The 20483-nt window shown below is 40.3% G+C and overlaps 1 protein-coding gene across 2 annotated transcripts; it reads left to right on the forward strand.

The window, feature by feature from the left end:
- Positions 1–588: 588 nt before the first annotated feature.
- Positions 589–20392, forward strand: LOC134399171 (lanosterol 14-alpha demethylase-like). 2 transcript variants are annotated; one of them, XM_063127056.1, is made up of 10 exons: positions 589–796; positions 1964–2062; positions 4042–4218; positions 4883–5009; positions 6387–6561; positions 15851–15970; positions 17768–17963; positions 18783–18878; positions 19416–19584; positions 20127–20392. In XM_063127056.1, exons 1-10 carry the CDS (start codon positions 638–640, stop codon positions 20297–20299), a joined length of 1491 nt encoding a protein of 496 aa, XP_062983126.1. In that variant the 5' UTR covers positions 589–637; the 3' UTR covers positions 20300–20392. The 2 variants fall into 2 exon arrangements, with proteins under 2 accessions (XP_062983126.1, XP_062983136.1); XM_063127066.1 differs by lacking the exon at positions 4042–4218 and having other exon boundaries at positions 593–796.
- The last annotated feature ends 91 nt before the right edge of the window (positions 20393–20483 follow it).

Consider the following 20483-nt stretch of genomic DNA (forward strand, 5'->3'; position numbering starts at 1 on the left):
TTAGTCCTAAAATATTGTTCTCAAGTGTTGCTAACACATGCCACTGTTTTTGGTATGGTTTTTTAATATAATGGGGCTCGGGCCAATCTTGGAAATAAGTACCGTTGAACTCATTGGGTCTTACTTCTGAGTGCATTTTTTGCTTTGTTTATAGTTTCATTTTTACTTTGTTAGCTGCCCTGGAAATGCATGTATAAATATATTTTAAAACAAGCATCTTTAGGTGAGATCTAAATGTAGTCATATTAAATCGTAGACCCAATGAAATCAACAGGACGTAACTTGGCCATGCCTAATTTACGTACCATTGATTTCAATGGGTCTACCCGCAATACGACCAAATCCAGCTCCAATCCCATAGGTGTAGGTGCTTACCGCAACTACGTCAGCGCCGCTCCGGTTCCTTCTCCTCCAATCGAGGACTTCTGGGTTGGTCTTTCGTTCTGGCGCGTCCCTCATTGGCTGCCGCGCCGCGTTCGTCAGATGAGCAGATATCAGCCCAGCGCCCACAAAGGAGGGACGGAGGAGGAGGAGGAGCAGCAGCAGGAGGACGAGGACGAGGACGAGGACGAGGACGAGGAGGTGGTGGTGCAGGGATATCGGAGCGCCGGCAGTTTGGGCTGAGCATCCTGAGGCGATGGCGTTGCTGGGCTTGTGGGAGGTGGGCGACTCTCTACTGAAGGTCGCCACCGGCGGCCCGTTGTCCTTGCTGCTGGCCGCCTCGGCCTTGGCCCTGGGGCTGGGTTACTTCCTGCAGCTCGGCTCCCGCCACGGGCAGCCCTCCAGCACCGGCCAGGTAGGTGCGGGGATTGGACTGGCAGCCGCAGCATCGGCGTTGCTGCCGCCGCCTTCTTCTCGGGGAGGTGTCCCCAAGGGTCAGGGGTCGTTCGGGTTAAGAGGGGAAAGGAGTAACACGGTTAATTTTAGACGTCTATGAGTGCGGACTCAAAGGGAGCTCCTCAGTATTCCCCAAGGAAGAATGAGAGATCTTCTGAGCATGTACAGAAAGCCACATGCGCCCCGCCCGCGCTGCGCCCTTTTCTGTTCCCAAAGCAGTTTTCCAGAGTTCCAGGAAGTTTTGAGCCTCAGCATCTTTTATTTTAGAAGCGAATTAGTGGGGATTCAAAGGCAGCTGCTGTTCAGTATTCCCCTAGGAAGGCAAGTGTGTGGGGTGACAGAAATACACTGTGCAGTGGCAGCACTAGAAAAAAAAATTCAGAGGGGGCACAGCAGGGGCAAAGTATATTTCTAGGTAGACCCAGGAAGGTAGATTCTTAGTGTAATAGTCCAAGAGCCAGAGCAGGATTTATTTACCCGAAGAGTGCAAAAGCTTAGTGAATATTTTTTGTTTATATATGACATAAGTGTCTCAGAAAAGTGAGTCTTACAAAATTCCAGTGGTGGGGGGCTGCATGATGACATCATCAACATGGCTACCACACTATTATGTAGTTGCCACATTTAAATATGCATAACTTCTCACCCGTTTATGTTACAGAGATGATTTTTTTCTGAAATGCTTCAAATTTAATGACAAATACTTTTTGAAATTACACATTTTTGTTAACTCCATTAGTTTTGGAGATAATTTCATTTGAATGTATAAAATCAGTGTTCACATTGGTTATGTGTGACGTTTAACCATGATTTACTCAAAAACTATATGACTTTTGAAAGAATACTCAATAACAAAAAAGTTGCTTTTTTTAATGGGGATTAATAAAATGTATAATAACATGGGGTTTACTCCAACACTTACGGAATGATGAGTGATATCTCATTATACGTCCACGTTCTCAGGATTGTATGATTTTACAGTTTATCGTACAGGGCTTTCATTTCAAAAGTATCCACCCTAAATATCTCTCGATCTGATGCACAGATCATTTTGAACATCTTCAGCCATGATTTTTACATCTCTACGAAACTGTTGTCAATTGGCTTTGCTTCCTTTTTTCTATAGAAGTATCCACCATATATTTCATCGAATATCCCCTTTGTAGGGCATGCAATTACATTTTGGAAAAATCCTGTCGAATTTTTGGAAAATGCCTACGAAAAGGTGAGTCTTTCAGAGAGGATTTAAAAAAAAATTCCTCATGGCTTCATTATGTCCAGACATTGTACATTTCTAGTCTTTCTATAAAAGTGTTACTATTACAATCATTTTGGTGGAGTAAAGGCTGGGTAACAATTATTATTATTATTATTTATTTATATAGCACCATTAATGTACATGGTGCTGTACAGAGTAAAACAATAAATAGCAAGACCCTGCCGCATAGGCTTACTCTGTCTTACATTCTAAAAGAAAATATTTCATAATCCAAAGCTCTTCATTTTTTCAGAAATAAACAAAAACAGTCCTTGGGAAAAAAACTGTCCCCTTGCCCCTGATTTTTTTCGGGCCTTTACATCTCTAATCATATTACCACTTTTAGTTCTAATGAAGGACAAAACTGCTTGGGAGGATCTTACTGATTTATTTAATAAATAAATAAATTTTGACACCTTCAAAGCGGAGGCCATCATATGATGGGACCAATTACCCCTTTCAGTGAACCAAATCCTTCCGCTTATAAGGGCGATCCCCAAACATTACAGCTGTCTTGGCATAAGTCGTCTTTCCCCATCAGCAGCCTCGGGCAGCCCAACTTTAAGTACCTGGTTGGCAGTGACAGAAGCAAACACAGCTTCAGGGCCCAACACGTACAGCCAGTCCTCCCTTATTCTTCACAAGCTCCCTTCAGCTACTTGAATAAGCCATCCCTGGAGTGTTAATATGATTATTTATTTATTTATTGCATTTCTATACCACCCAATAGCTGAAGCTCTTTGGGCAGTGCAGAAATACATTTTTTTTAAAAAAAAAATTCAAACAGCAAAGTTAAAATTAATTTATAGACTGATAAAATACTGGGAGAATAAAAAGGTCTTCACCTGGCGTCTAAAAGAATATAGTGTAGGTGCCAGGCGAACCTCCTTAGGGAGCTCATTCCACAGCCGGGGTGCCACAGCAGAGAAGGCCCTCCTCCTGGTAGCCACCTGCCTCACTTCCTTTGGCAGGGGCTCACGGAGAAGGACCCCAGAGGATGACCTTCGGGTTCGGGCAGGTACATATGGGAGGAGGGGTTCCTTCAGATAGCCTTGCCCCAAGCCGTTTAGGGCTTTAAATGTTAATACCAGCACTTAAATGTTAATATGATGCACTGCTCAATCCTGTGCATGTTTACTTGGAACAATTTATTTATTAAATTCATAGTCTGCCTTCTAAGGAGCTCAAGGCAGCATATATAGTGTTCCTCCCCATTTTATTCTTACAGAAATCTTGTGAGATGAGTAAAACGTACTCCCTGACAAATGTGCAAAGGATTGGACCCTTGAAGCTGCAGCCCTGTGATCCCTGGGAGGGCATCTCAGAGGCCGTAGGATATGTTAGAGCTCTCCCTCGGAGGATGGAGAGAGAGTTCCATCCTTAGAAAGGGATATCCAACCTTGGAATCCCCCTTCCAGCTGTTGCAGAAACATCTGTGGCTGGCTGCCCTCTATTGGAACTCTGACTTCAGAAAAGTGGGGTGTGGGAGGCATGCTGGAGATTTGCCAGAGGGCAGCTCTGGATCCCAGTCCACAGACGTTGTCCTCAAACCAGCTTCAGATCTATGCCAGCCCTGGAGCTGGCATAGATTAATTCTCTCCCATTAAAAATATAGAGGAAAGGCGGTGGGGAGGGGGGTACATGAGTCTGCCAGGGTTTCAATATTTTTGCCCCTCCAAGTCCCCCACCTCCTGCCACAGGTAGGATTGCTCTCTAAACATCGTAGATCAATCAGGTGGTGGTTAATTAAGTCTCGTTATTTTTTGCATGATTTTGTTGTTTTTGCTGTTGTTGTTGTATAGCCATGATATGTATATTTTTAAACAATGAAACTATATGGGTGTTAGTGGAGGTTTTCATGGTAATTTTTGCTATCAGATACTGAATTGCTGTTTTTGTTTTTACCTCTTTCCTTCATTCCCTAACCACATGATTTGTCTCTACAGTATGGACCTGTATTTAGCTTTACTATGGTGGGGAAGACATTTACGTATCTCCTGGGTAGTGATGCTGCTGCTCTTCTGTTCAATAGTAAAAATGAAGATCTGAATGCAGAAGATGTGTATTCACGGCTAACCACACCTCTCTTAGGCAAAGGAGTAGCTTACGATATACCCAACCCAGTATGTGTCATGTGAATGTGTTCATTAATTGCTTATCTAAAACATCTAAAACAATCTTGCCATGTCAACAACTGCTCTTACACAAGTGCATTCTGATTATCACTGTAAAAGCTTAGCGAATTAGCCAATCTAATTCTCAATGCCAGAGTTGCTGACAATGTAACCCTATGTTGAATGCTCACTCCAGAATTGCTGATACTCTCACTCAGGGTTTATTATATTTATTTATGTATTTATTTTCTGTTTTTATCTGATAATCTAAAAGCTGCCTTAGAATCATAGAATAGCAGAGTTGGAAGGGGCCTATAAGGCCATCAAGTCCAACCCCCTGCTCAATGCAGGAATCCTCCCTAAAGCATCCCCGACAGATGCTTGTCCAGCTGCCTCTTGGAGGCCTCTAGTGTGGGAGAGCCCACAACCTCCCTAGGTAACTGATTCCATTGTCGCACTGCTCTAACAGTCAGGAAGTTTTTCCTGATGTCCAGCTGGAATCTGGCTTCCTTTAACTTGAGCCCGTTATTCCGTGTCCTTGTGACTAGTTTGATTCCAGTGTGGGAATAAAGTTCTTCTAAAATCAGTGGGGCATAACTGTTTAACTTTGGTTTGGCCCTGCCTAAAAGCCGAATTCTTTGCCTTGTAATTTCTACTTTGTTTGTGTTTGAAGGTATTTTTGGAGCAGAAGAAGATGGTAAAATCTGGGCTGAATATCAGCCAGTTAAAAAACCATGTACCAATAATTGAAAAAGAAACTATGGAATACTTTAAAACTTGGGGAGCCAGTGGAGAAAGAAGTAAGCATAGCTTTTCAAATGATATCCTTACATCTGAACTCGAGCATTCTGAACCAGTCAATGCAATCAGAAAACACCACACCAACTTCTTTAGGGTAAATAAATGTCTCAGTTGCTAGCTTAAGGGCAAAAAAATAAAATAACAGTGACAATAAAAACCACAGTGCATGCACCAAACTCTAGACCAGAAGTAGGCGACATGTGTTCTGCAAGCCACATACAATATTTACCCCCTGCCATCCTCTTGCCAACAGTGGCAAAAACTTAAAAAAAAAACAGCTGACAAAAGAGCCCTGTTGAGGTAAGGGAGAGAATCTGTGAATAGAGAAAATACTCTTTTGTACATGTTGGGGCAGAGGAGAGGTAACTGGGTATGATTATTGCATAAGATGATGCAATAATCAGACCAAGGTTCAGCTATTGCTACATCCCCTTTCTGTGAAAGTAAAACTTGTGACTAAGGATGTAATGCAGCCAAAGTTACGTACCATTCGTTAGATGCAGTTAGACAGTGGATCAAGCTGCCCAAGTACAATGTGGGAAATTCCTTTGGGGAAGAACTTAAAAGTAGTAGCTGGATAAGAATTTGTCATGGGGTACTACTTGGTTCTAGTGGCCTCCTTGATGCTGAGGTATTTCCCTTCCTTTAGTCTAATTCTGTTATGATAAGGTTAATAAGAGCTGTGCAGGCAAGCTTACAGGATTCGTCACTTAGAAAGCCTACCCTAACGTTGTATTCTCCTTTCTTGTGTCATGGCCTCAGATCATCTTTCATGTGAGGGGAGTACTTTCAGAAACTATTATAGGGTTGGACAGCCCATGCCTGATACAGTGCTTTTCTCCAATTGAGTGCCTTTACGATTTTTCCTGCAGAGGTGTAGCAACTGGTATGTTTATTTGCCCTAAAGAGGTTGCTGTGCTGTGCTCACTGTTTAAGGTTGCATTGCAACTGAAAATGCCCATGCAACATGATCCACTCAACATTTGGTGAGTGTTTCCACTTCTGATGTCACGTCCACAAAGTGGGCCTGTGTTCAGGAATGGGTTTTACATTTCAGGACACGTGGATTTTAGATTTCTGGCTTTTAGGCTGTCAGTTCACTAGTCTTAACAAAATTGGAGTATAACATTCAACGGTAACATACCTTTTTGTGTCTGTTCTTCTCTTTGGAATTGGGGTGCGAGTGGGGAGAAGACGGCAAGCTGCCCCCCCACCCAGGAAATTTGCCTCCCTTCTGCCCTAAAAGTAGTGCACTAGCAGTCAGAACATCCTAGATCTATCTTTGCGTATTCATCCAATTTTGTAATTCATAAAGTAAGACTGTAAAATGTTTATTCTTCCCTTTTTGGTTTTTTGTAAACTCTTCCCTTCCACAGACTTGTTTGAAGCATTTTCAGAACTAATCATTTTGACAGCAAGTCACTGTTTACATGGGAAGGAGATAAGAAGCATTCTCAATGAGAAGGTAGCACAACTCTATGCTGATCTGGATGGGGGATTTAGTCACGCTGCCTGGCTTTTGCCAGGTTGGCTGCCTTTGCCCAGCTTCAGGTACTAAACAACTTAATCAGCAGAGAATATTGTTAATGAAACACATCCTTTCCTCCAAAGATGATTTCAGGGCTATATGCATGGTTCTCTATTTTATCCTCACAATAACCCTATGAGTTAAGTTAGGTTGAGAGATTGTGCCTGGTCCCAGGTCATCCAGTGAGTTGCATTATTATTATTATTATTATTATTATTATTATTATTATTATTATTATTAATTTGTATCCTACCTTTTGCCCAATACTTGGCCTCAAGGCGGCCTTGCAAAATTTAAAACATATACATTTTGAAACCTATGAAAAGAAATATACAAAAGTTTAAAATATATTAAATATATTACAATATGAAAACATTAAACATTTAAAAAAACACGGCAATTTTACAAGTCCTTAACATAGACAGAGGCCCAGATTATTTGCCAAAGGCCTGCCAGAACAAGGAAGTTTTTGCCTGCTTCCGAAAGCACATCAAGGAGAGAGCCAGTCTAGCTTCCTTAAGAAGAGAGTTCCAGAGCACTGGAGCAGCCACCGAGAAGGCCCTCTCCCATGTTCCCACCAGGAGTGCCTGTGAAGATGATGGGACTGAAAGAAGGTCTTCCCCAGAAGATCTCAAAGCACGGGCAGGCTCATAAGGAAGAATACGGTCTGTATGGCAGAGTAGGGATTCGATCACAGTCTGGGACACAAACAGCTGCACCGTACTGGTTCTTAGAAACCTGTCCCTCAGCTAAGGTCCAGTATTGGGGGAAAAGCGGGATATAAATAAATATAATAATAAATATAATAATAATAACTAAGCACAAACATAAAGAAGTCTACAAGAAGTCCCAATACTTAATCACTGTTGAGAGTGGGCCACAGGGTTATGAGTTGGCTCTTGTGCATGAACTCGCCTCATCAGTTTTAATTGTGGCTAACACTAATTACGGTCACTTTTTAACTAAGGCTTGAAACTGGATAGGTGTCATGTCTAACCCTAATGCCCCTGTGTTGGCAGAAGGTGTTTCAGGTAATCAGTCAGATTCAGAACTGGAAGATGCCATGTCAGACACCAGCCAGCCAGTGCCAGTGGGGGAGGAAGCTCTCATGGGAGAGGCCTCAGCTGGCAGTTGCCCCCCCCTCCAGAGCTTATTTCTTCAAGGCCAAATCCTACAAGCTCAGTGGAAAGGGAGGGAGCTTCTGGGGGCGAGCATTCTGACGCGCTAACTGATGCTAGGATCCGCCGGAAGCTGAAACGCACAGTGCGGACAGAGGCTGTGAGAAATTCGTTGAGATTATGCCAGAAACTACCACCACTCCAGCCGCTTTGAAGTTATAGACAATTGAGACGCTATTTCTTTTCTTTTTGAACAGACAGTTGTCTTGCTTAGTTGCATAGTTTTGACTAGGGGGTTGTTTCACAGCGGTGGCCTCTATACAGGTTAAAGAGACGTTTGTTGCTCATTTCTCCTCCCATTGAAAGCATGAGCAACTGAGAGGCACAACAATAGGAATATGGTTACATCACGCTGAACTAGATGCAGGAGAGCAGTGGAGGGAGCTGCCCAAGAAAATATAGGAACCCTTTTCAGGAATAAGTGGGTGAGAATTTGCCATAGGGTAACTTTAGTGGATTCCATGCTTCCCAGGCAACCTGGTTAGCGTTAACTATGGTTAATATTAGTGCTTCTTATATCCCTTAAATGTTGTCATGGTGAATGGCAGTTGATAGAATACAGATGAGGAGAAGACTAAGGCAGAAGAGAGTTTGTGATTCTGCAACCTGTTCCCACAATCTCCTAATCGTTCGTAAGAGATTGGGGATGTTGCAGATCTTTTTTTATTTTTTAATATTTTTTATTTTTCTACATTAATTATACATACAACATTACAATAATAAAACAACAACAACAAACAACTACTACATACATACTAAATAGATGTTGAATACATATATGTTGAATAGATATTAACTAAACTATCATACCACAACATAATCATTCTTAACATAAAAGTGCACCCCCCACCTCGGGATCTATTCCTGATTCCAAAATCTTATTGTTTCTTCTGCTGGCGGTTTCCCACTTCCCTTAGTAAACACAAATATTAGGAACTGTTTCCAGATTCCTTCAAACTCATTTATTTTAGTTATGCCTTTTCTCCACTTAATATTACAAGTCAGTTTATCATTAATAGCTATATCCCATACTTCTTTATACCATTCTTCAATAAAATATTCCCCTTGAATCTTCCAGTTCCTAGCTACCATCAATCGTGCTGCAGTCAGCAAACTCGATATCAGCTCTTTAATTTCTTTTCCACATTTTAAATCTTCAAATAGTGATAGTAATGCAATCTTTGGTGTTTGATCTATTTTCATTCCCACGATTTCTTCAATTTCTAAAAACACCATCTTCCATAATCTTTGTACATATTTGCATTCCCACCATATATGTAAATACGTTCCTATTTCCCCACAACCTCTCCAACAATTTGCTGAATATTGCTCATTTATCTTATTCAATCTAATCGGGGTTAGGTACCACCTCCACAAAATTTTAAAATAATTCTCCTTTATTCTCACTGACATACTTCTCAACACTCTTTGTTTCCACAGTCCCTCCCAGCTCTGTCGCCCTATTTGTACCTTCAAATCTGTCTCCCATACCATTTTCCCTGAGCTATCCCTTAGCTCCTTTTCTAACAATATTTTATATATTTCACTCATTAACCCTTTTAAAACTATACTTCCTCCTTTATCTTTTTCCTTATTTACTATTAACTCTTCAAACTTCGTCATCTCTCTACAAACTCTATTGTCTTTAATCCACTTTTTATTCCATTGTTCTAATTGCCCATACTCCAACCAAGATAATTTTTTTTCCTTTAACAATTTTTCCATATCTTCTCTTGTTTTGATATCTCTTAACCAATCCTTTAATTTCATTTTATTTTTCTCTATTAATAATTTACATAATCTACCCCTCAGATCCTCTGGGAAATTCTTTAACATTATTACCGGTGATAAGGGAGAGTTGCTCGAAAGCAGCTTCCCTTTAAATTTACTCCAAATTTCCCATTGAGTCCTCAGGAGTGGATTATCTATACTTCCAACCCACTTTCTCCCACCTTCCTTAAAAAAGACATTTTCCAAATTCATCTCTTCATTACTTGTAATTTTATCCTCCATCCAATGTAAATCTCCTACTCCTATAATTGCTTCTACAATATGTCTTAATCTATTTGCTACATAGTATAATTTTATATTTGGGAGACCCAACCCACCCTTTTTTTGGCTTAAATACCAATTATTCTTGTTTACCCTCGCTTTCTTTTCTCCGTTACAATATTTATTAATAATATTTTGCCAACTTTTTATCTCAATTTCTGAGATTTTTATTGGTAACATCCTAAACACAAAATTAATTTTAGCTAAAATCTTCATTTTTAGTAGTGCTATTCTTCCAAACCAAGATAAATTTAATCTTTTATATTTTTCCAATTTTTCTAATACCTCTTTCTTTAACCTCGTTAAATTCTCCTTTTCTAAATTCTCTAGGTTTTTTGTAAGTTTAATTCCCAAATATTTAATCTCCTCCTTAACTCTCATTTCTATTCCCTTATGTTCCCATTCCTTTTCTTCCTTCTTAGTATAATTAAACAACATCATCTCTAATTTAGACCAATTTATTCTTAACCCTGTAGCTTCTTCAAATTCTCTCAATTGAGATTTGATTCTATCTATTTTTCTTATTGGGTTCTTAATAGTCAATAAGGTATCATCCGCAAACATATTCAACTTTATTTCCCTTACCTCTCCAATTCCTTCTATCTCTCCATCATCCCTTAATGCATTCGCCAATACTTCCATAACCATTACAAACAGGACCGGCGAGAGCGGACATCCTTGTCTTGTACCTCTGGCTAGTCGTATCTTTTCAGTGAGTCCATCGTTTACCACCACTACAGCTGTATTTTGGGAATATAACTGTTCTATTATATTTTTAAATTTATTTCCAAATCCCATTTTATCTACAATAATCTTTATTGCCTGCCAGCTCACACAATCAAAAGCCTTAAAAATATCCAATGCCAAAATTCCTGCCTTGGTATTTGACTTTTTTATTGCATTTATTGCATTTAAAACTCTTCCCACTAAACTATGCATCTGCCTTCCTGCCACAAATCCACATTGATCCTCTCCTATATATTCTGATATAAATTTATTTAACCGTTTAGCCATAATAGATGAAAATTTTTTGGCATCCTGATTTATTAATGAGATCGGTCTATATGAATCAGGGATAGTCAAATCTTTATCTGGTTTTGGAATTAATATTATCAATGAATGTTCCCATTTCTGGTATCTTCTCTCCTAATAATATAGCATTATAAAGTTTCACTAATTTCAGAACTAAAAACTCTTTAAAAACTTTATAATATTCTGATCCTAAACCATCTGCTCCCGGTGATTTACCCACTTTCAAATTATCAATTACATCTTCAACTTCTCTTTGAGTTATTACCTTCTCCATTTGCTCTTTACTGTTTTTATTCCCTTCTTTATATACCTTCCAATATATTCCTCCACCTTCTCTTGTTGAATTTCTTTACCCTTATATAATTCCTGATAAAATTTCTGAAAATTTTTTATTTTATCTTTCATTGTATAACAATAATTCCCTCTATTATCCTTCAATGCTTCTATCCCATTTCTCCCTTTTTCTTTTTGTGTGAGCCTGGCAAGCAATCTAGAATTCCTATTGCTATTTTCAAAATATTCCCTTTTCATATATATTAAATTTTTTTGAACCTCCTCTAAATTTAAATGTTCTAATTGCTTCTTCTTAGCTTGTATTTCTACTAATTTATATTTATTTTTACCTTGCCAATATTCTTCCTCCAAACTTCTAATTTCTGTCTCTAGCTTCAACTGCTCTGCATGTTGTTGTCTTTTTAAACTGCACATTTCTCTAATACAAATTCCTCTTACTACAGCCTTCATGGTGTCCCAAACGACTGACCCAGCTGTTCCTCCCTTTTCATTAATTTCCCATGACTCTGACAATTCCTTCTGAATTTTTTCTACCACTTTATTATATTTCAATATTTTTGTGTTCAATTTCCATCTGTACGCCTCTTTGTAATTCTTCTTGACTGCAAATTCTAAACTTAACAAAGCGTGATCAGTTACCTTTATTATCCCCATTTCCATTTTACAAATCTTTGTTGCCAAATCTTTTGAGACAAAGATATGATCTATCCTGGAGTATGTATGATGAACTGGGGAAAAATATGAAAACCCAGGCTTAACCCCGTTGAGTAAACGCCAAGAATCCAGATAATCATTTTCTTTTACTAATTTATTCAATATAGTTATATTATTCCTCTTTTCAACATTAGTGGGGTTCGACCTGTCCCATCTGTTATCCATAACCATATTAAAATCCCCAGCTAAAATAACATACCCCTCCTTAAATTCTTCTATTTCTTTAAATTATTTTATAAAAAACTCTCTATGTCTCTCATTTGGGGCATAAACATTAATTAATGTATATATCTTTCCTTCAATTTTACCTTTTATCATAAGATATCTACCACTATCGTCCTTTTTTATGTCTTCTAATATGAATCCACTCTTTTTTGAAATCAAAGTGGCCACTCCATTTTTTTTTGAAGTCCCCAATGACTTTTCATAATAAACTAGCCACTTTAATTTTATCATATTCACATTATCAAAGCCTTGATGTGTTTCTTGCATCATTATGATATCAGATCCTTCTTTATTAAACATTTGTTCTATTCTCCTCCTTTTCACGACTGCCCCCAAACCTTTAACATTGAGTGTTGATACTTTTATCTTTTTATCCATATTCACCCTTTTGGAGTCTCTTTCGATCCCTTGTGCTCTGAAACTCAACTTTACATACAAACAAAAAACACAAACACCATAATATTACCCCCAGTCCCCTTACTCTACCCCCTACCATCCTCCCTTCCCCCCTCCCCTCCCCCCAACTCTTCCCCCCCCATATCCCCGTGAGTCTAATACTCCAGCCATCTACTTTAGGGGGAGGGGGGGAGGCAGTGCTGCGCCTGGCCGGCAAGGTTTCTATGCTTAACATTTCTGACTACAATTATCTCATAATACAATTAACAATTCTGTTACATCCCAGATGCCCCAGCCTCATCCCCCCCACCTGTTCCAATCACACTTGCTTCCCCAAACAGACCCAAGCTCTTCAACAACTCTTTACCCTGATCCAGAGAGGTTACTTTGTGCTCCCCCCCTCCATATGTGAATCTTAGAAAAACAGGATAACCCCACCAATATGTGATTTTTTTCTTCACTAATATTTCAGTTATTGGCTTGATGCTGCGCCTCCAATTCAATGTATGCTGAGAAAGATCATTGTAAATTTGCACTGATTTGCCTTTATACTGTAGCTGGGCCATAGACCTCAGTTTCTTCATGACTTGCTCTTTTTTATAATAATTACCAAATTTCACCAAAATGTCTCTAATAGCCCCTTTGTAATTTTGCCCCCCCACTCTGTGAACTCTGTCAATTTCAGATCCATCTATTTGCAAATCAGGCATCAACTCTTTGAACCAATTCAGGATTATTTCTCTCAAATCCTCTCCTTGTGTTTGCTCTAAATGTTTTATTCGAATCGATGAACGGCGAGATTGATCCTCTAAAGCTATCAGCCTTAATTCGTGGTCTTTGAACTGCACATTTGTTGATTTTTCAAAAGCCTCTTGCTTCTTCTGGGTCAGGTCTGCTCTTGCCTCCAAATCCTTAATGGCCTTAGTATTCTGCGAAATCTTATCAGCCAGCACACACATCTGTTGTTTAAGACTCTCCGTTTGCTGATCCATTTTTTAAAAAATGATTGCGTTATTTCCTGCAATAACAGCTTGGATTTCAGCTATGGAAGCTGGCTGACTGCCAGTTGCTTTTCCCCCTTCAGCCATATTTTCTTCTCTAACTGGGTCTGTGTCTAAAAGAGCTGGGTCTGTGTCTTCCTGTTCTCCTTCTAAAACTGATTCTTCCAGATGGGAGAGGTTATGATTACTTGGTCATTTTTTCTGAACACTTAACTTTTGAAATTCTTTTTTAATCCTCCTTTTGATGTTCGACATAGGGCATAAATCTTTAACTCCGGCTCCCTTTCTTGGCAGTTTATTTATTTGTTTATCTTCTGTGTGTTAATCACTCTTTCTTCTCGGGGGGGGGGGAAATTACATCATATATCAAAACAGCATTCACTAGAGGAGACCGAACCAATCCATAAACACAGTCCACAAGTCCCGTAAACACTTCGTCTCCTCACTGAACGCTGCTATCACTCCACTACCAATCGCCTCCCCCCTTCGCACACCAGCCAAAGATAAACTGCAACAAACTGCGCCTAAGTTGCTTTCCTCTTTATGGAGCCAGTTATAAACTCTTCTCCGCTTTGCAATAGAAGGTGAGATTCACTATAAATCAAGTCCGCGTCTCTAACAAAAACAAACCCTTAACTGCTGTAACTATCGCCGGCGACGGCCGGATGCTGCAGTCAGTTTCGTTTTCACAGACGCACACAAAACGTTCCAAAAATCTCACCTTGTCTGTTTTCAGCTTTCCCCGACATCAGCAACTTAAACACTTAGCACTCATAGTCCTTTTCCATCATGTTGCTTAGAGATTTATGCCCTTTAAAAAAGAGATAATTGATTTTCCCGGCAAGGCCGGTTAAAGAATTAGAAAAACCTCACCGACTTCATGGCTGCCAAGCTCCGCCCCCCCGGGGATGTTGCAGATCATGTAATTGTTCTTCCGAATAAATTGGTACAGTATTCTTCTGTGTCAGCATCTCAGATGTTTACTAGTATTCAACTCAATTCCATTTTGTATTACTGTACTTCTTGATGTTTTATTTCCATACCAATATGAAATAGGTAGTAGGTAGACTTAGGCCATGGCTAGACCAGGCAATATCCTGGGGATCGCCCCAGGATCATCCCTATGCGTTCACATGACACACGGGATTCTGGGAGCAGGGAGGGAAGATCCCTCCATTTCCCTGGGATATTGGCAAAGCCTTTCTCCCTCTTTTTCCATGGTCTCGGGATGATCCCTAGATTGCGTGTGGGTAGGCATTGTGGTTTTTCCTGGCTCCTCACAAGTAACCGCGAGAAGCCTGGAGTCTGGCACGGGGCACAGAGCTCCTGAGGAGCTCTGTGCCCATTCAGAGTGGGGTGGGGGGAGCAGGTATTTTTTTAAAAAACAACAACAACACTTCCATTTTGCGCTCAAGTGCTCGTGCACGCTTCCTTTAAAAAAAAACAAAAAAACCGGCGGGCACGATGTCCTCTTCTCCCTGGGGCGCCACATGTTAGACAAGGGTAACGATCTCGTGATCATAAAATCGCGAGATCGTCGCCCTCCAACCCCCTTGTCTAGCCATGGCCTGAGTGTTATAAAATACTTGATATTTAGCTTAAATAATTATGAATTTGGTTTCCTAGCATTGATTTAATTCCACTTTACCAAACACAGCAGCATTTTTTATATGGCTCAGTCCTACCTAAGGCCTTTTCTGATATCGAAATGGTTTAGGAGCTGCTGCAGGGCAACTGTCTGCCCTGTGACACAGGCAGTATCAGAAGTCCTTAGTCCTCTGTTGCTTACTATGCCAGTATTGCCTTGGGTTTTAGAAGTAGTAACTCTAGCATGGGAAGGAACATTGCTGCACTCATCCATGGGACCCAAGGCTTCTGTCACTACCACTCAAGAAGGAGCTATTATCTGCAGTGGCTCGGGTGTTGCAAAGGTAATGGGATAATCCCTAAGTGAACAATTCTGAACTTGCAGCCTTAGATACATCCAAAAAGAATATGGAAGTCATCCTTTACTAGTCCAATTTTGTATATCTATGTAGCCTCAGACTGTGTATATTAGCTGAAAATAAATTGCATTTGCATATGTAAAGTGGAATGGGATAATCTCTCTTAAAACAAAGAAACTTTCGATATATTAATAATTAGTACCAGAATGTGAATTACAGATTGGATTATGGACTGCTTTTAAATAAAAAAGCAGTTGTTGTTATTATTGTTGTTATTATTATTTACACTTGTATACTGCCCCATGGCCGAAGCTCTCTGGGCCGTCTTCTTACGCTACTGCTGCACTGCAGTGGCTCTCTTTTAACTTGTTGTAAATTGATACAACCTATAACTAGCACTGTGAATCCTTCAGGTTTTGATAAATATTTACTCTTCGCCCATGTTGTTCGTTACATAGATGCTTTTAATTTTAGGCGCAGAGATAGAGCCCGCAATAAAGTGAAGGCTATTTTCTATGAAGTAATTCAGAAACGCCGACAGTCTTTGGAGAAAGAGGATGACATGCTTCAAACGCTACTGGATGTTACCTACAAGTATGTGAAGTAGTTAAGATGTCCTTGGTAGGCTACAGGCCAAACCCTGGGAAACAGGGCTAAAAACAGGGCTATACAGAAACGATGATCTGATCTGTTAGGATCGGAGAAATTGGGAGAGGATTCAAAACTTGAATGCCGCATTGGTACAAGAGCAAGATAAGGTTTTCAAGTGCAATGCAAGTGGAATAGAGCCGGGATGGTGGCGGTAAAACAATGATTGGGTTCGGCTTACTTAAAGCATCATGGGTTATCGTATCATGGGCTATTTTGGTTGCCTACGGACCCACTTGGCAAGAGCAGTCAGAACCTCTACCACCGCTCTCCTCCAGCTGACCGCTCTCTGTTTCCGTGATCTGCCTAGCAACTGATTGCTCTCGCAGCCCAACCAAGCCTAACCCTTCCCCTGGTGGTGCATTCTGTAACCTCCCCAAGTGTCAAACACCATCTTGGCTGGGAGGCAGCACCTGCTCAGAGTTGTCATTTGGCCTTGTATGCATCCTTGCCAGGAGATGCTGTGTATGAAGTTTTGTCTTGCTTCTGCAAATTTCCGTGGAATTATTGTCACCCCCACCTTTTTGGCAAAAAGGTCCTTTCATTGACCTGGCCTTATCAGTGTGCAGGGTTTTCTGTGGACCTCGAGTGCATCCCTGCTAGGGGAGGCTGTGTATGAAGTTTGGTCCCAATCCTGCAAACTTCCGAGGGTTTATTTGCACCACTCCCTTTTTGGTGCACCCAGGTTTTTTGCTCCTTTGTGTGTAATCACGCAGGGTTTTGATGGTGCATCGGGTGCCCCCTGACTAGGGGAGGCTGTGTATGATGTTTGGTCCTGATCCTCCAAACTTCCAAGGCTGCTCCGGGCTAGAATTTTTTGCAGAGCTGTTTGTCTGCATATAGAACACTGAATGCTTGAAGGTCCTAAAAGGTCTGTCCATGTCTGAAAAATCTGCTGAGAGGGACTAGAAAGAACAAACTTCTTAGGTTACTACTTTATATAATGAAAAGATGTCCTAAAACCTTTAATGCAGCCTTGCCCAAGCTGCTCCCCTCCAGATGTGCTTGGCCTGCAAGGCTCATAATTCCCAGCCAATGGCCATGCTGGTTGGGAATTACGGGAGTTCCAGGGGGCGCCAGCTTGGGGAAGGTTGCTTTAATGCACAGACTAACTTTTGTGATATGTAAACTTGAAAAATATCAGAAAAGGCATGGGTAAGCATTAAAATTTGCTCTAGATTTTGTAAAACGGAAGCAATTTCCTGCTTTTCACATGAAGGTCTTAAGAGGTCGTGTGGTTGTCATGTGGCTTTCAATTTGAATTGCCTGAGGTTCCATCTAATAAGAAATCTGGAGCTTTTCTCATTAAGAATCAATGTATCTACTACAACTTACCTTTGCTTTTCACCACTTGGCCAACACTTTTCTATTGCAGCAGGTATTTGACCTGCTGGATGGAGGATTCTTCTGTGGCTAATCCCCTTGTGTGTTTTTTTAAATTACCTTAATCTGCTAAACCTGTCTTTTTTACTGTTTGTTTTATTTCATTACTTTTTTGAAACTGTTGTAAACTCTCCCCAGCCCTCATTATGCAAATGTGATGGAAAAGTGGGATATAAATATGTATAGAAATATAAAATTTATCAGTCCTGAAATTGTTTTCTGGATTTTACTCGTTTCCCATTAATTTGGATTTGTTGCATTCAAACGGGAAACTAGTGCTCAGGAAATCTGTAGCCTGGCTTTCATGTTTTGGCATTCTAGATTGTTTAAATATACCAAAGTATAGATTTTATTTTGTAGAGATGGCCGTCAACTTACTGATGATGAAATTACGGCGATGCTTATAGGGCTGATGTTTGCAGGTCACCATACATCTTCAACTACTAGCACTTGGCTTGGCTTCTTCTTAGCTAGAGACAAATCACTTCAGGAACGGTGTTATGCGGAACAAAAAGCAGTGCGTGGAGAAGATTTGCCTCCAGTAAACTATGACCAGGTTTGTAGATTTTGTATTTTCTTTTAAACTTGTCTGTAACGCTAATGCATTGTAAAACTTTAAATGTCTAGGGAGAATTGGTTGAGTTTTCCTACTGAAGTTATTTCTGAACCTAATCAACCAAAGGATCTCGCTGGAATGAGAGGTTGTTTGGATCAAATAGACATTATGAAATGTTGCAAGCTTTAGAAATGTATTTTACGGGGTTAGATCCAGGACCTGCCTTCTGCAAGAGGAAGAAGAGCTCTGCTTGTAGAATGTCCTTCTTCCTAGTTTTTGGGTACTCGGAGAAACTACAAAATATGTTCCGCTTGCACCTATTCCAAATGCTTGTCCAGCTACTTCTCTCAGCAAAAATATATGAAAATTGGGCTTCAATCATTTCTTGCTCATATCTTCCAAGTATTCTTCTGAGTTAAATGATGTAACTCCCAGGCATTGTGCATTCAAGTGTTGTAAATAGCTGAGGGGAAAAACAGGTATGCAAGCGTGGATGATCATAGCCATCCGTTTTGTTCACAACTGTGTTAGCAACCTCCCACTCTACAATGCGAGCACATGCAGTAAAATAGAAACATGGATGATTTCAGGGTATAAGGGTATACATGTTTTCCCTCTACACTCTTGTAGATAAAATATGTTTTAAATGGCCCTTGGGTATATGTTTGCTTAATGCTTGTATCAGAAATTATGGCTGGCTCATTACAGGAATTTGCAGCAAGCATTTGTCACCATACTTCACAAATGTTGTTAGTTTTCTTTCTTTCTTTTTCTTTCTATTTCTATAACTTTAACAAGATCTCTTTTACTTATTTATAGCTCAAAGATATGACTTTGCTGGACAATTGCTTGAAAGAGACATTAAGACTTAGACCTCCTGTAATGGCTATGATAAGGATGGCTAAAACTCCCCAAGTAAGAAACCATTATTGTAACTGGATTAACACATGAGGCAATACCAGGAGAGAAGCATGTTTTACATTCAGTTTCTCAGTCATAACTTAGTCACAAATGGGGCGTGAGAAGTGGAGTATTCCTTGATTTTTCATCTTGTAAGCAATTAGTTAATCCCATTGGGCAGAGGCAATTATATGTGTGGCACACTGAACCTTAAGATATTGACAGTGCAATCTTGAATTCTATGGGGCTTACTCACAATTAAGTGTGTATAGCAGCCTTTCCTAACCTGGGGCCTTCCAGATGTTTTGGGCTACGGCTCCCCCATTTCTGACCACTGGCCTTGCTGGTCAGGTTTAATTAGAGTTGAAGTCCAACATATCTGGTTTATAGACTAGCAATCCTGATGTAGCACCAGAGTTAAATATTTTATCTTAGCAGATCAACTCTCCAAAATCTTTATGAAACTGAATTTGAAGCACATTTTGGAGGGCTGCTAATTAGAAACAGAACAGAATATATGCTACCTCTATAAAAGTCTCTCATTGCTTTTAGACTGTTGCTGGCTATACAATTCCACCTGGCCATCAAGTGTGTGTATCTCCTACTGTCAATCATAGACTTAAGGATTGTTGGATAGAGAACCTAAGCTTCAAACCAGACCGTTACCTCCAAAATAACTTTGCAGCTGGAAAGAAGTTTGCATATGTGCCATTTGGTGCTGGTAAGTTACAGTAAATGCACCTTAAATAAAGGATAAAACTTCACAGTTGTCTGTGGCCGTGGTCTTCACTGCAAAGGCCATAGACTACTGGTGGCTTGCAAAAGCTCAGGCAGTGGAGCGAGACGAACAGTGAATTGTGTGCTCGCCCGTCCCCCACTGGGAGGCCTCGCTGCCACCATGCTCCTTCCCTTTGTGGGAGGGTGTCCCTGGGAATCACCTACAGTACAGGTGGTACACCCCCCTCCTCCCACAAGGCCTGGCCCAGAGCCAGGCATTTGGGTGAGACCATCTCTTAGAAGAGCTGTAGAGGCTGCTTTTCCAGCTGACTTGGCTGCGGTGGCAACAATAATGCGGGAGAAAGGGAGACAGACACAGTGGGTGGCTGGAGAGTGGGCAGGTGGGGAGAAAGGCTTTTGTTTGTTTGTTTGCCAAAATGTCTATCATTTGTAAAATAAATGATGCACTCCCATACCAGCAAAAGGGCTGCTCCCTAAGAATGTTTAAAAATGTAAACTGAGGGTGCTATTTTAATTTTCTTCTAGGTCGTCATCGTTGCATTGGAGAAAACTTTGCTTATGTTCAAATTAAGGCAATTTGGTCAACTCTTCTGCGTTTGTATGAATTTGATTTGGTGAATGGATATTTTCCTACCATAAATTATACAACGATGGTCCACACCCCTAATAACCCAGTCATTCGATACAAAAGGAGATAATAAAGTGAGACGTAATGTCTTCCAACTATACTGAAGAGCAACATTTGTGTATGAAAAGATTGTCAAAGAAGATGCTATTTGTCCTGTTTGTATTGGTTATGGAATTATTGGCAAATGTAATAAGAGATGATGGGGAGATAGAAGGGATAGGTAGTAGTAATAAAATAAAATTGAATATGTTTGC

This window comes from Elgaria multicarinata, chromosome 1 (genome assembly GCF_023053635.1).
Source record: "Elgaria multicarinata webbii isolate HBS135686 ecotype San Diego chromosome 1, rElgMul1.1.pri, whole genome shotgun sequence".
Lineage (NCBI taxonomy): Eukaryota > Metazoa > Chordata > Lepidosauria > Squamata > Anguidae > Elgaria > Elgaria multicarinata.